Source organism: Nomascus leucogenys, chromosome 12 (genome assembly GCF_006542625.1).
Source record: "Nomascus leucogenys isolate Asia chromosome 12, Asia_NLE_v1, whole genome shotgun sequence".
Classification (NCBI taxonomy): Eukaryota; Metazoa; Chordata; class Mammalia; order Primates; family Hylobatidae; genus Nomascus; species Nomascus leucogenys.
The window spans coordinates 54,731,133-54,746,928 of NC_044392.1; the positions used below are offsets into that span (position 1 = coordinate 54,731,133).

At 45.0% G+C, this 15,796-nt stretch overlaps 1 protein-coding gene and 2 pseudogenes across 3 annotated transcripts in view; 2 read left to right on the forward strand and 1 right to left on the reverse strand.

Moving 5' to 3' along the window:
- LOC100585076 overlaps positions 1-15,796 on the reverse strand; it is a 1,278,821-nt pseudogene that overhangs the window by 1,162,774 nt on the left and 100,251 nt on the right. The gene's annotated exons all lie outside the window — the stretch shown is intronic.
- Positions 8,127-8,608, forward strand: LOC100601648 (40S ribosomal protein S26-like). Its single transcript, XM_003273225.4, has one exon. It carries the CDS (start codon positions 8,185-8,187, stop codon positions 8,530-8,532), a length of 348 nt encoding a protein of 115 aa, XP_003273273.1. The 5' UTR covers positions 8,127-8,184; the 3' UTR covers positions 8,533-8,608.
- Positions 13,618-14,078, forward strand: LOC115837637 (annotated as a pseudogene). Its single transcript, XR_004032676.1, has one exon. The product of XR_004032676.1 is annotated as a 60S ribosomal protein L31 pseudogene (transcript).

The following is a 15,796-nucleotide window of genomic DNA, read 5'->3' on the forward strand; positions in this document are numbered from 1 at the left end:
GACATCTTGGTACAGGAAGAAAACTAACTCTGTAGCACGTAAGGAGCAGTTTTCTTCGATTGGTATATTCAGGTTTCTAACCAGCTGAAAAATTCAAATACATGTCCTTTAAGGATTAAGTTTAAACCACACTACAGAAAGGAGAGAAAAGATTTATATGATCACATATAAGCAATGGAATCAGCAATATGAGCACTTTTCACAACGATACAAATCAAATTTAATAATCTCCAGAACATTAAGGAAGTTCAGTCCTTAATGAAAATGAACGAAAAGAAATTATTCGCCCACTGTTACATGCCCTGGGAAGAGAATGTCCTGCCGAACTCAAAAGGGTTTCACAATATTACTCAGATTTTCAGCAATGAAGGCCCTCCGAGGATCTAATGATGTTAATATTTTCAGTTTTATTTCGCTTTACTGATAAACATTGTTAATCAGATACCATTGTCTCTGTTTTCACCTTAAGTGAAATGTTACTTAGCACAATTCGTTTCTTTAGAATGCCCCCCTAGTTTTGTGGAAGGAAATTTTTCCCTGCTTTATTAATATAGGATATTTTCTCATGAAACAACTGGCATGACTCGTTCAGTGAAGTGAAATAGACAATAATTAGGTTCTAAAATGTTTAAAGGAGTCACTGCCCCAATTATCTTAGGAACAATAATAATCACTGATCATAAAATTAAAATAAGAAAGAAATTAAGCCAGGTATGGTGGGCTCATATCTGCAATCCCAGCACCTTTAGGAGGCTGAGGAGGGAGGGATCAATTGAGAGTAGGATTGGATACCAGCCTGGGGCAATATAGTGAAACCCTGTCTCTACAAATTTTTAAGTATTAGCTAATTTTTTTAAAGTGGCCCAGGGCATGAATAATCCATGACTGTAATCTCAGCTACTTGGGAGACTGAGGCAGGCTGCAGTGAACTATGATTGTGCCACTGCCCCTCCAGCGTGGGTGACCAGAGTGAGACTCCCAACTCAAAAAAAAAAAAAAAAAGAGCCGGGCGCGGTGGCTCACGCTTGAATTCCAGCACTTTGGTGAGGCCGAGGCGGCGAGACGGATCACGAGGTCAGGAGACTCGAGACCACGGGTGAATACCCCGTCTCTACAAAAATACAACAAATTAAGCCTGGCGTGGTGGCGGGGCCCCCTGTAGTTCCAGCTACTCGGAGAGGCTGAGGCAGGAGAATGGCGTGAACCCGGGGAGGCGGAGCTTGCAGGTGAGCCGAGATCGCGCCATTGCACTCCAGCCTGGGCGACAGAGCAAGACTCCGTCTCAAAAAAAAAAAAAAAAAAAAAAACCATCCTGGCTAACACGGTGAAACCGTGTCTCTACTAAAACTACAAAAAAATTAGCCCGGGCGAGGTGGCGGGCGCCTGTAGTCCCAGATACGTGGGAGGCTGAGGCAGGAGAATGGTGTGAACCCTGCGGGAGCAGAGCTGCAGTGAGCCGAGATCGCACCAGTGCACTCCAGCCTGGGTGAAAGAGCAAGACTCCTTCTCAAAAAAAAAAAAGAGAAAAAGAAAGAAAATTAAGAATTTGTTGACAATTGTTTTACTACAATGCTAGGCTGCATGTCTTGCACCTGTACTCCCAGCAACTCAACAGGCTGAGGCGGAAGGATTGCTTTAGGTCAGCAGTTGGAGACCAGCCCTGGGCAACAGGGCAAGACCCCATCTCTAAAAAAATACAAGGCAAGCTGAGCCCGGAGGATTGCCTGAGCCCAGAGGTTCCAAGTTGGTCAGCTATGATAGCCCGCTGCACTCAAGCCTGGATAACAGAGCAAGACCCTGCGCCTTATTTTTTATCTTATTTTATTTTTTTACTACTTATGCTTATTTATTTATTTTTGAGAGAGTCTTGCTCGGTAGCCCAGGCTAGAGTGAAGTCGTGCGATCTCAGCTCACTTCAAGCTCCGACTCCCAGGTTGAAGCTATTTCCCTGCCTCAGCCTCCAGAGTAGCTGGGATTACAGGCACACGCCACCACACTCAGCTAATTTTTATATTTTTAGTAGAGACGGGTTTCGCCATGTTTGCCAGGCTGGTCTCAAACTCCTGACCTCAAGTGATGCACCTGTCTCGGCCTCCCAAAGTGCTGGGATTACAGGTGTGAGCCACCTCGCCCAGCCTACTTATGCTTGAAATGTGAGGTTTCATTAGGGAAAAATTTTCTTGTTGAATTTCTAACATGAAAAAATAGTAGATTTAGCTGTAGATTAAATTAATGGTCTTGATAGTTTGGTACAATAAATAAATGGAATGAAGTTGACGGCAGAGAAGAATCTTTGATGCTTTTGAACAATTAAATAATGTAAATATTGTGGGGAAAGAAAGAGAGATCAGACTGGTACAGTGTCTATGTAGAAAGAAGGAGACATAAGAGACTCCATTTTGGTCTGTACTAAGAAAAATTCTTCTGCCTTGAGATGCTGTTAATCTGTAACCCTACCCCCAACCGTGTGCTCCCTGAAACATGTGCTTTGTCCACTCAAGGTTAAATGGATTAAGGGCTGTGCAGGATGTGCTTTGTTAAACAAACGCTTGAAGGCAGCATACTTGTTAAGAGTCATCACCACTCCCCGATCTCAAGTACCCAGAGACACAATACACTGCAGAAGGCCGCAGGGACCTCTGCCAAGGAAAGCCAGGTGTTGTCCAAGGTTTCTCCCCACGTGATAGTCTGAAATATGGCCTCGTGGGAAGGGAAAGGCCTGACTGTCCCCCAGCCTGACACTCGTAAAGGGTCTGTGCTGAGGAGGATTAGTAAAAGAGGAAGGAAGGCCTCTTTGCCGTTGAGATAAGAGGAAGGCATCCGTCTCCTGCTCCTCCCTGGGCAATGGAATGTCTCGGTGTAAAACCCGATTGTATATTCCATCTACTGAGATAGGAGAAAACTGCCTTAGGGCAGGAGGTGGGACATGCGGGCAGCAATACTGCTCTTGAAGGCATTGAGATGTTTGTGTATATGCACATCAAAAGCACAGCACTTTTTTCTTTACCTTGTTTATGATGCAGAGACATTTGTTCACATGTTTTCGTGCTGACCCTCTCTCCACTATCACCCTATTGTCCTGCCACATCCCCCTCTCCGAGAAACACCCGATAATGGTCAATAAACGCCAAGGGAACTCAGAGACTGGGGCCGGCGCGGGTCCTCCGTATGCTGAACGCCGGTCCCCTGGGCCCACTTTTCTTTCTCTATACTTTGTCTCTGTGTCTCTTTCTTTTCTCAAGTCTCTGGTTCCACCCAACGAGAATGCCCACAAGGGTGGAAGGGCAGAGGACACCCCTTCATCTGGTGCCCAGCGTGGGTGCTTTTCTCTAGGGTGAAGGTACGCTCGAGCATGGTCATTGACGACAAGTTGATGAGAGATCCCCAGTACGTCTGCAGTCAGCCTTGCGGTAAGCTTGTGCGCTCGAGGAACCTAGGGTAACAATGGGGCAAACTAAAAGTAAATACGCCTCTTAGCTTAGCTTTATTAAAATTATTTTAAAAAGAGGGGGAGTTAGAGTCTCTACAAAAAATCTAATCACGCTATTTCGAACAATAGAACAATTTTGCCCATGGTTTCCAGAACAGGGAACTTTAGATCTAAAAGATTGGGAAAAAAAATGGCAAAGAATCAAAACAAGCAAGTAGGGAGGGTAAAATCATCCCACTTACAGTATGGAATGATTGGGCCATTATTAAAGTAACTTTAGAACCTTTTCAAACAGAAGAAGACAGCGTTTCAGTTTCTGATGCCCCTGAAAGCTGTGGAATAGATTGTAAAGAAGAGGCAGGGATAAAATCCCGGAAAGGAATGGAAAGTTTACATTGTGAATATGTAGCAGAGCCGGCTCATATGGCTCAGTCAACGCAAAATGTTGACTATAATCAATTGCAGAAGGTGATATATCCTGAAACGTTAAAATTAGAAGAAAAAGGCCCAGAATCAGTGGGGCCATCAGAGTCTAAACCACGAGGGCCAACTCCTCTTCCAGCAGTTCAGATGCCTGTAACATTACAACCTCAAACGCAGGTTAGACAGGTACAAACCCCAAGAGAATATCAAATAGAGAAAGACAGAGTCTCTGTCACGGCAATGCCAATCCAAATACAGTATCCACAATATCAGCCGGTAGAAAATAAGACCCAACCGCCAGTAGCCTATCAATACTGGCTGCCAGCCAAACTTCAGTATCGGCCACCCCAGAAAGTCAGTATGTACAGCCAGGAAGGTTCCCAGCACCACAGGGCAGGGCGCCATACCCAGCCGCCCACTATGAGATTTAATCCTACATCACCACCTAGTGGACAGGGTCGTACATTACATAAAACTATTGATAAGGCAAGAAAGCAAGGAGATACTGAGGTGTGGCAATTCCCAGTAATATTAGAACCGATACCACCTGGAGAAGGGGCCCAAGAGGGAGAGCCTCCCATATCTGAGGCCAGATATAAGTACTTTTCGATAAAAATGCCAAAAGATGGCCGGGCGCGGTGGCTCGCGCCTGTAATCCCAGCACTTTGGGAGGCCGAGACGGGCGGATCACGAGGTCAGGAGATCGAGACCATCCTGGCTAACACGGTGAAACCCCGTCTCTACTAAAAATACAAAAAATTAGCCGGGCGCGGTGGCAGGCGCCTGTAGTCCCAGCTACTCGGGAGGCTGAGGCAGGAGAATGGCGTGAACCCGGGAGGTGGAGCATGCAGTGAGCCGAGGTCGCGCCACTGCACTCCAGCCTGGGCGACAGAGCGAGACTCCGTCTCAAAAAAAAAAAAAAAAAAAAAAATGCTAAAAGATATGACAGAGTGGGTAAAAAACAGTATGCACCCAACTCCCTTTATATGAGGACATTATTAGATTCCATTGCTCATGGACATAGACTCATTCCTTATGATTGGGAGATTCTGGCCAAATCGTCTCTCTCACCCTCTCAATTTTCACAATTTAAGACTTGGTGGATTGATGGGGCACAAGAACAGGTCCGAAGAAATAGGGCCGCCAATCCTCCAGTTAACAAAGATGCAGATCAACTATTAGGAACAGGTCAAAATTGGAGCACTACTAATCAACAAGCAATAATGCAAAATGAGGCCATTGAGCAAGTTAAAACTATCTGCCTCAGGGCCTAGGAAAAATATCCAAGACCTAGGAACCGCCTGCCCCTCATTCAATACAATAAGACAAGGCTCTAAAGAGCCCTACCCTGATTTTGTGGCAAGGCTCCAAGATGTTGCTCAAAAGCCAATTGCCGATGAGAATGCCTGTAAGGTCATAGTGGAGTTGATGGCATAAGAAAACGCCAATCCTGAGTGTCAATCAGCCATTAAGCCATTAAAAGGAAAGTTCCCCGCAGGATCAGATGTAATCTCAGAGTATGTAAAAGCCTGTGATGGAATTAGAGGAGCTATGCATAAAGCTATGCTTATGGCTCAAGCAATAACGGGAGTTGCTTTAGGAGGACAAGTTAGAAAATTTGGAGGGAAATGTTATAATTGTGGTCAAATTGGTCATCTAAAAAGAATTGCCCAGTCTCAAGTAAACAAAATATAACTATTCAAGCTACTACGACAACAGGTAAAGAGCCACCTGACTTCTGTCCAAGATGTAAGAAAAGGAGAACATCGGGCTAGCCAAAGTCACTGTAAATTTGATAGAAATGGGCAACCATTGTCGGGAAACGAGCAGAGGGGCCAGCCTCGGGCCCCACAACAAACTGGGGCATTCCCAATACAGCCCTTTGTTCCTCAGGGTTTTCAGGGACAACAACCCCACTGTCCCAAGTGCCTCAGGGAATGAGCCAGTTACCACAATACAACAATTGTCCCCTGCCACAAGTGGCAGTGCAGCAGTAGATTTATGTACTATACAAGCAGTCTCTCTGCTTCCAGGGGAGCCCCCACAAAAAATCCCCACAGGGGTATGTGGCCCACTGCCTGAGGGGACTGTAGGAAAAATCTTAGGAAGATCAAGTCTAAATCTAAAGGGAGTTAAATTCATACTGGTGTGGTTGATTCAGACTATAAAGGCGGAATTCAATTGGTCATTAGCCCTTCAGTTCCTTGGAGTGCCAGTCCAGGAGACAGAATTGCTCACTTATTACTCCTGCCTTATATTAAAGTTGGAAACAGTGAGATAAAAAGAACAGGAGGGTTTAGAAGCACTGATCTGACAGGAAAGCCTGCATATTGGGCAAGTCGGGTCTCAGAGAGCAGACCTGTGTGTAAGGCCATTATTCAAGGAAAACAGTTCGAAGGGTTAGTAGACACTGGAGCAGATGTCTCTATCATTGCTTTAAATCAGTGGCCAAAAAATTGGCTAAACAAAAGGCTGTTACAGGACTTGTCAGCGTAGGCACAGCCTCAGAAGTGTATCAAAGTACATGATTTTACATTGTTTAGGGCCAGATAATCAAGAAAGTACTGTTCAGCCAACGATTACTTCAATTACTGTTAATCTGGGGGGGTCGAGATTTATTACAACAATGGGCTGCGGAAATCACTATGCCCGCTCCATCATACAGCCCCATGAGTCAAAAAATCATGACGAAGATAGGATATATACCAGGAAAGGGACTAGGAAAAAATGAACATGGCATTAAAGTCCCAATTGAGACTGAAAGAAATCAGGAAAGAAAAGGAATAGGGTATCCTTTTTAGGGTCGGCCACTCTAGAGCCTCCTAAACCCATTCCATTAACTTGGAACACAGAAAAACCAGTATGGGCAAATCAGTGGCCACTACCAAAACAAAAACTGGAGGCTTTACATTTATTAGCAAATCAACAGTTAGAAAGGGACATATTGAGCCTTCATTCTCGCCTTGGAATTCTCCTGTGTTTGTAATTCAGCAAAAATCTGGCAAATGGCGTATGTTAACTGACTTAAGGCCGTAAATGCCGTAATTCAACCCATGGGGCCTCTCCAACCCGGGTTGCCCTCTCTGACCATGATCCCAAAAGGCTGGCCTTCAATTAATTAATTTAATGGTAAAAAAGGATTGCTTCAGGAAGGTTTCAGTGGAAAGTGTTACCTCAGGGAATGCTTAATAGTCCAATCATTTGTCGGACTTCCGTAGGTTGAGCTCTTCAACCAGTTAGAGACAAGTTTTCAGGCCGTTATATCATTCATTATGTTGATGATATTTTATGTGCTGCAGAAACGAGAGACAGATTAATTGAATGTTATACATTTCTGCAAGCAGAGGTTGCCAGTGCAGGCCTGGCAATAGCATCTGATAAGATTCAAACCTCTACTCTTTTTATTATTTAGGGATGCAGCTAGAAAATAGAAAAATTAAGCCACAAAAAATAGAAATAAGAAAAGACCCATTAAAAACATTAAATGATTTTCAAAAATTGTTAGGAGATATTAATTGGATTCAGCCAACTCTAGGCATTCCTTCTTATGCCATGTCAAATTTGTTCTCTATCTTAAGAGGAGACTCAGACTTAAATAGTGAAAGAATATTAGCCCCAGAGGCAACAAAAGAAATTAAATTAGTGGAAGAAAAACTTCAGTCAGCAAAAATAAATAGAATAGATCCCTCAGCCCCACTCCAACTTTTGGGTTTTGCTACTGCGCATTCTCCAACAGGCATCATTGTTCAAAATACTGATCTTGTGGAGTGGTCATTCCTTCCTCACAGTACAATTAAGACTTTTACAGTGTACTTGGATCAAATATCTACATTAATTGGTCAGGCAAGATTACAAATAATAAAACTGTGTGGAAATGACCCAGACAAAATAGTTGTCCCTTTAACCAAGGAACAAGTTAGACAAGCCTTTATCAATTCTGGTGCATGGCAGATTGGTCTTGCTAATTTTATGGGAATTGTTGATAATCATTACCCAAAAACAAAAATCTTCCAGTTTTTAAAATTGACTACTTGGATTTTACCTAAAATTACCAGACATCAACCTTTACTAGAAAATGCTCTGACAGTATTTACTGATGGTCCCAGCAATGGAAAAGCGGCTTACACAGGACCAAAAGAGCGAGTAATCAAAACTCAGTATCAATCGGCTCAAAGAGCAGAGTTGGTCGCAGTCATTACAGTGTTACAAGATTTTAATCAACCTATCAATATTGCATCAGATTCTGCATATGTAGTACAGGCTACAAGGGATGTTGAGACAGCTCTAATTAAATATAGCATGGATGGCTCTCTCCGGTCCGTGCCTCCAAAATGACAAAGAAAAGAAGGAGCAATGGTCGTGCCAAAAAGGGCCGCGGCCACGTGCAGCCTATTCGCTGCACTAACTGTGCCCGATGCGTGCCCAAGGACAAGGCCATTAAGAAATTCGTCATTCGAAACATAGTGGAGGCCGCAGCAGTCAGGGACATTTCTGAAGCGAGCGTCTTCGATGCCTATGTGCTTCCCAAGCTGTATGTGAAGCTACATTACTGTGTGAGTTGTGCAATTCACAGCAAAGTAGTCAGGAATCGATCTCGTGAAGCCCGCAAGGACCGAACAGCCCCACCCCGATTTAGACCTGCGGGTGCTGCCCCACGTCCCCCACCAAAGCCCATGTAAGGAGCTGAGTTCTTAAAGACTGAAGACAGACTATTCTCTGGAGAAAAATAAAATGGAAATTGTACTTAAAAAAAAATATATATATAGCATGGATGGCCGGGCACGGTGGCTCACGCCTGTAATCCCAGCACTTTGGGAGGCCGAGGCGGGTGGATCACGACGTCAGGAGATCGAGACCACGGTGAAACCCCGTCTCTACTAAAAATACAAAAATTAGCCGGGCGTGGTGGTGGGCGCCTGTAGTCCCAACTACTCAGGAGGCTGAGGCAGAAGAATGGCGTGAACCCGGGAGGCGGAGCTTGCAGTGAGCCGAGATCGCGCCACTGCACTCCAGCCTGGGTGACAGCGAGACTCCATCTCAAATAAATAAATAAATAAATAAAGCATGGATGATCAGTTAAACCAGTTATTCAATTTATTACAACAAACTGTAAGAAAAAGAAAGTTCCAGGCCGGGCGCGGTGGCTCACGCCTGTAATCCCAGCACTTTGAGAGGCCGAGGCGGGTGGATCACGAGGTCAGGAGATCGAGACCACGGTGAAACCCCGTCTCTACTAAAAATACAAAAAATTAGCTGGGCGCGGTGGCGGGCGCCTGTAGTCCCAGCTACTCGGGAGGCTGAGGCAGGAGAATGGCGTGAACCCGGGAGGCGGAGCTTGCAGTGAGCCGAGTTCGCGCCACTGCACTCCAGCCTGGGCGACAGCGAGACTCCGTCTCAAAAAAAAAAAAGAAAAAAAAAAAGAAATTTCCCATTTTGTATTACTCATATTCGAGCACACACTACTTTACCAGGGCCTTTAATTAAAGCAAATGAACAAGCTGACTTACTGGTATCATCTGATTCACAAAAGCACAAGAACTTCATGCTTTGACTCATGTAAATGCAGCAAGATCAAAAAACGAATTTGATGTCACATGGAAACAGGCAAAAGATGTAGTACAACATTGCACCCAGTGTCAAGTCGTACACCAGCCCACTCAAGAGGCAGGAGTTAATCCCAGAGTCTGTGTCCTAATGCGTTATGGCAAATGGATGTCACGCATGTACCTTCATCTGGAAGATTATCGTATGTTCATGTAACAGTTGATACTAATTCACATTTCATATGGGCAACCTGCCAGACAGGAGAAAGTACTTCCCATGTTAAAAAACATTTATTATCTTGTTTTGCTGTAATGGGAGTTCCAGAAAAAAATTAAAGCTGACAATGCACCAGGATACTGTAGTAAAGCTTTCCAAACTTTCTTAAACCATTGGAAAATTTCACATACAACAGGAATTCCCTATAATTCCCAAGGACAGGCCATAGTTGAAAGAACTAACAGAACACTCAAAACTTTTCGTGCGCGTCCGTGTGAAGAGACCACCAAACAGGCTTTGTGTGAGCAATAAAGCTTTTAATCACCTGGGTGCAGGCGGGCTGAGTCCGAAAAGAGAGTCAGCTAAGGGAGACAGGGGTGCGGCCGTTTTGTACGATTTGGGTAGGTAAAGGAAAAAGGGGGGTTGTTCTCTGGCTGGCAGGAGTGGGGGTCACAAGGTGCTCAGTAGGGGAGCTTTTGAGCCAGGATGAGCCAGGAGAAGGAATTTCACAAGATAATGTCATCAGTTAAGGCAGGAACAGGCCACTTTCATTTCTTTTGTGGTGGAATGTCATCGGTTAAGGCAGGAACCAGCCATCTGGATGTGTACGTGCAGGTCACAGGGGATACGATGGCTTAGCTTGCGCTCAGAGGCCTGACAAAACTCAATTACTTAAACAAAAAGAAGGGGGAGACAATAAGGAGTGCACCACTCCTCAGATGCAACTTAATCTAGCACTCTATACTTTAAATTTTTTAAACATTTGTAGAAATCAGACTACTGCTTCTGCAGAACAACATCTTACTGGTAAAAAGAACAGCCCACATGAAGGAAAACTGATTTGGTGGAAAGACAACAAAAATAAGACATGGGAAATATGGAAGGTGGTAACGTGGGGGAGAGGTTTTGCTTGTGTTTCACCAGGAGAAAATCAGCTTCCCGTTTGGATACCCACTAGACATTTGAAGTTATACAATGAACCCATCGGAGATGCAAAGAAAAGCGCCTCCACGGAGACGGAAACACCAGTCACATGGATGGATAATCCTACTGAAGTATATGTTAATGATGGTGTATGGGTACCTGGCCCCACAGATGATCGTTGCCCTGCCAAACCTGAGGAAGAAGGGATGATAAATATTTCCACTGGGCATCTTTATCCTCCTATTTGCCTAGGGAGAGCACCGGGATGTTTAATGCCTGCAATCCAAAATTGGTTGGTAGAAGTAGCTACTGTCAGTCCCACCAGTAGATTTACTTATCACATGGTAATCGGAATGTCACTCAGACCACAGGTAAATTATTTACAAGACTTTTCTTATCAAAGATCATTAAAATTTAGACCGAAAGGGAAACCTTGCCCCAAGGAAATTCCCGGAGGATCAAAAAACACAGAAGTTTTACTTTGGGAAGAATATGTGGCCAATAGTGCGGTGATATTACAAAACAATGAACTTGGAACTACTTTAGACTGGACACCTCGAGGTCAATTCTACCACAATTGCGCAGGACAAACCCAATCGTGCCCCAGTGCACAAGTTAGTCCAGCTATTGATGGTGACTTAACAGAACAAACATAAGCATAAAAAATGACAGTCTTTCTACCCTTCGGAATGGGGAGATAAAGGAATCTCTACCCAAAGACCAAAAATATAATAAGTCCCGTTTCTGGCCCTGAACATCCAGAATTATGGAGGCTTACGGTGGCCTCATACCGCATCAGAATTTAGTCTGGAAATCAAACTTTAGAAACAAGAGATCGACTTAAATTCCAGTCTAACAGTTCCTTTACAAAGTTGTGTACAGCCCCCTGATATGCTAGTTGTAGGAAATACAGTTATTAAACCAGACTCTCCAATTATAACCTGTGAAAATTGCAGGTTGTTTACTTGCATTGATGCGACTTTTAATTGGCAGCACCGTATTCTGCTGGTGAGAGCAAGAGAAGGCCTGTGGATCCCTGTGTCCATGGACCGACCGTGGGAGGCCTTGCCATCCATCCATATTTTGACTGAAGTATTAAAAGGCATTTTAAATAGATCCAAAAGATTCATTTTCACTTTAATTGCAGTGATTATGGGATTAATTGTAGTCAGAGCTACAGCTGCTGTGGCAGGAGTTGCATTGCACTCTTCTGTTCCGTCAGTAAACTTTGTTAATGATTGGCAAGGCCAGGCACGGTGGCTCACGCCTGTAATCCCAGCACTTGGGGAGGCCGAGGCGGGCAGATCACGAGGTCAGGAGATTGAGACCATCCTGGCTAACATGGTGAAACCCCGTCTCTACAAAAATACAAAAAAATTAGCCGGGCGTGGTGGCGGAGGACTGTAGTCCCAGCAACTCGGGAGGCTGAAGCAGGAGAATGGCGTGAACCCGGGAGCTGGAGCTTGCAGTGAGCCGAGATCACGCCACTGCACTCCAGCCTGGGAGACAGAGCGAGACTCCGTCTCAAAAAAAAAAAAAAAAAAAAAAAAGGCAAAAAAATTCTCCAAGATTGTGGAATTCACAATCTGGTATTGATCAAAAGTTGGCAAATCAAATTAATGATCTTAGACAAACTGTCATCTGGATGGGAGATAGTCTCATGAGCTTAGAACATCCTTTCCAGTTACAGTGTGACTGGAATACGTCAGATTTTTGTATTACACCCCAAGTTTATAATGAGTCTGAGCATCACTGGGACATGGTTAGATGCTATCTACGGGGAAGAGAAGATAATCTCACTTTAGACATTTCCAAATTAAAAGACCAAATTTTCGAAGCATCAAAAGCCCATTTAAATTTGGTACCAGGAACTGAGGCAATCGCAGGAGTTACTGATGGCCTCGCAAACCTTAACCCTGTCACTTGGGTTAAGACCATCGGAAGTACTACTATTATAAATTTCATATTAGTCCTTGTGTGCCTGTTCTGCCTGTTGTTAGTCTGCACGTGTACCCAGCAGCTCTGAAGAGACAGCGACCATCCAGAATGAGCCCTGATGACGATGGTGGTTTTGTCGAAAAGAAAAGGGGGAAATGTGAGGAAAAGAAAGAGAGATCAGACTGTTGCTGTGTCTATGTAGAAAGAAGGAGACATAAGACACTCCATTTTGGTCTGTACTAAGAAAAATTCTGCCTTGAGATGCTGTTAATCTGTAACCCTACCCCCAACCCTGTGCTCCCTGAAACATGTGCTGTGTCCACTCAAGGTCAAATGGATTAACGGCTGTGCAGGATGTGCCTTGTTAAACAAATGCTTGAAGGCAGCATGTTTGTTAAGAGTCATCACCACTCCCCAATCTCAAGTACCCAGAGACACAATACACTGCGGAAGGTGGGAGGGATCTCTGCCAAGGAAAGCCAGGTATTGTCCAAGGTTTCTCTCCATATGATAGTCTGAAATATGGCCTCGTGGGAAGGGAAAGACCTGACCGTCCCCCAGCCCGACACCCATAAAGGGTCTGTGCTGAGGAGGATTAGTAAAAGAGGAAGGCCTCTTTGCAGTTGAGATAAGAGGAAGGCATCCGTCTCCTGCTCCTCCCTGGGCAATGGAATGTCTCGGTGTAAAACCCGATTGTATATTCCATCTACTGAGATAGGAGAAAACCACCTTAGGGCTGGAGGTGGGACACGCTGGCAGCAATACTGCTCCTTAAGGCACTGAGATGTTTATGTATATGCACATCAAAAGCACAGCACTTTTTTCTTTACCTTGTTTATGATGCAGAGATATTTCTTCACATGTTTTTGTGCTGGCCCTCTCTCCACTATTGCCCTACTGTCCTGCCACATCCCCCTCTCCGAGAAACGCCCAATAATCATCAATAAATGCCAAGGGAACTCAGAGACTGGTGCCGGCGCAGGTCCTCCGTATGCTGAACGCCGGTTCCCTGGGCCCACTTTTCTTTCTCTGTACTTTGTCTCTGTGTCTCTTTCTTTTCTCAAGTCTCTGGTTCCACCCAACGAGAAACACCCACAAGTCCGTGGAGGGGCAGGCCACCCTTTCATCTATTTAATATGTAAACGACGCTTTTTCCAACTCGGACCCGGCAGAATGGCTCCCGCAAAGAAGGGTGGCGAGAAGAAAAAGGGCCGTTCTGCCATCAACGAAGGGGTAACCCGAGAATACACCATCAACATTCACAAGCGCATCCATGGAGTGGGCTTCAAGAAGCGTGCCCCTCGGGCACTCAAAGAGATTCGGAAATTTGCCATGAAGGAGACGGGAACTCCAGATGTGCGCATTGACACCAGGCTCAACAAAGCTGTCCGGGCCATAGGAATAAGGAATGTCTCATACCGAATCCGTGTGCGGCTGTCCAGAAAACGTAATGAGGATGAAGATTCACCAAATAAGCTATATACTTTGGTTACCTATGTACCTGTCGCCACTTTCAAAAATTTACAGACAGTCAATGTGGATGAGAACTAATCGCTGATCGTCAGATGCATCGAATAAAGTTATAAAATTGCAACAAAAAAAATATGTAAACGACGAAAACGTTCATTACATTATTGTTTATTTATGTATGTATTCATTTTGAGACGGAGTCTCACTCTGTCACCTAGTCTGGAGTGCAGTGGTGCAATCTTGGCTCACTGCAACCTCTGCATCCCGGGTTCAAGCAATTCTCCTGCCTCAGCCTCCTCAGTAGCTGGGATTACAGGCCCACGCCAACACGCCCGGCTAATTTTTGTATTTTCAGTCGACACGGGGTTTCACCGTGTTGGTCAGGCTGGTCTCGAACTCCTGCCCTCGTGATCCGCCCGCTACGGCTTCCCAAAGTGCTGGGATTACAGGCGTGAGCCACCGCACCTGGCCCATTACGTTATTTTTAAAAAAATCAATGTGACTCTTTTGAGAAATTAGAATGGTTTAATAACGTTGGTTACGCTGGGCACCCGGTGGCTCACGCCTGTAATCCCAGCACTTTGGGAGCCGGAGGTCAGGAGTTCGAGATCAGCCTAGCCAACATGGTGAGACCCTGTCTCTACTAAAAATACAAAAATTAGCCAGGCATGGTGGCGGGCTCCTGCAATCCCAGCTACTCAGGAGGCTGAGGCAGAAGAACTGCTTGAACCTGGGAGGCAGAGGTTGCAGTGAGCCAAGATAGCGCCACTGCACTCCAGCCTGGGCGACAGAGTGAGACTCTGTCTAAAAAAAAAAAAAAGAGAAATTTGGTTTTAGGACCAGACAAATTAAATGGGAGACTTATTTCCAATGAGACCTAGAAATTTCTAAAATTTCTAAAAGAACTGAGAAAATTGCGCCGGGCGTGGTGGCTCACGCCTGTAATCCCAGCACTTTGAGAGGCTGAGGCGGGCGGATCCTGAGGTCAAGAGATGGAGACCATCCTGGCCAACGTGGTGAAACCCCGTCTCTACTAAAAATACAAAACTTAGCCAGGCGTGATGGCGGGCTCCTGCAGTCCCAACTCTCAGGAGCCTGAGGCAGGAGAATTGATTGAATCCGGGAGGCGGAGGTTGCAGCCAGCCGAGAGCACGCCACTGCACTCCCAGCTGCCAGTAGAGCGAGACTCCATCTCAAAAAAAAAAAGAACTAAGAAAATTGCCTCCACTGATGAAGTAAGCTTAAGGAGGTAAACTGACACGTTTTCTGAACTGAGAAATATTGAGGAGGCTTTGTCTCTTTCGCCTCCAACTGCTCCTTCTCCTCCTGCCCCTGCACCTGCATAGTCTCCCTTACCTGAGCCTTCCTGTCCTGCCTTGCCTCTTCTTCCATCACCATCACCTGAGGAAAGTCCTCAGGGCTCTGGCCCCTTGCCTGGAACTTCTGCTCTGACAGCCCCTTTCAAGGTAAAACTCAAACCCACAGGAAGAGGGGAGCCTACCATTGTGTACACCGCTTCACCAAAATGCTAAACACATTTCGTTCTTCTGTTTCTAAAGCAGGCTCCAAGATCCTACACGTTTTGGCAGAAAATTCGACTTAACTGTCGAAACCTTTGAGCCCAAATATTCTGAACTTTTTCAATTAATTCACATTCTGGTGAAGAAGGCAAGGCCACTAACTGGTTGCAAAAGGCAAATTGGAAGGATTTTCAAAAAGAGACTGAAGCAGAACATGAAAGGTTCACATTTTAGACAAATATGTGCATGTTGCCATTCCCCAGGTCCTTCCTAAAACTATAGATTGGAGGATAATTCAGCAATGTACTAAAAAGCCAGACAAATGTGTCTG

Excerpts from the sequence above, each read along its gene's own strand:
- LOC100601648 (XM_003273225.4), top strand. The coding sequence starts at position 8,185 with ATGACAAAGAAAAGAAGGAGCAATGGTCGTGCCAAAAAGGGCCGCGGC.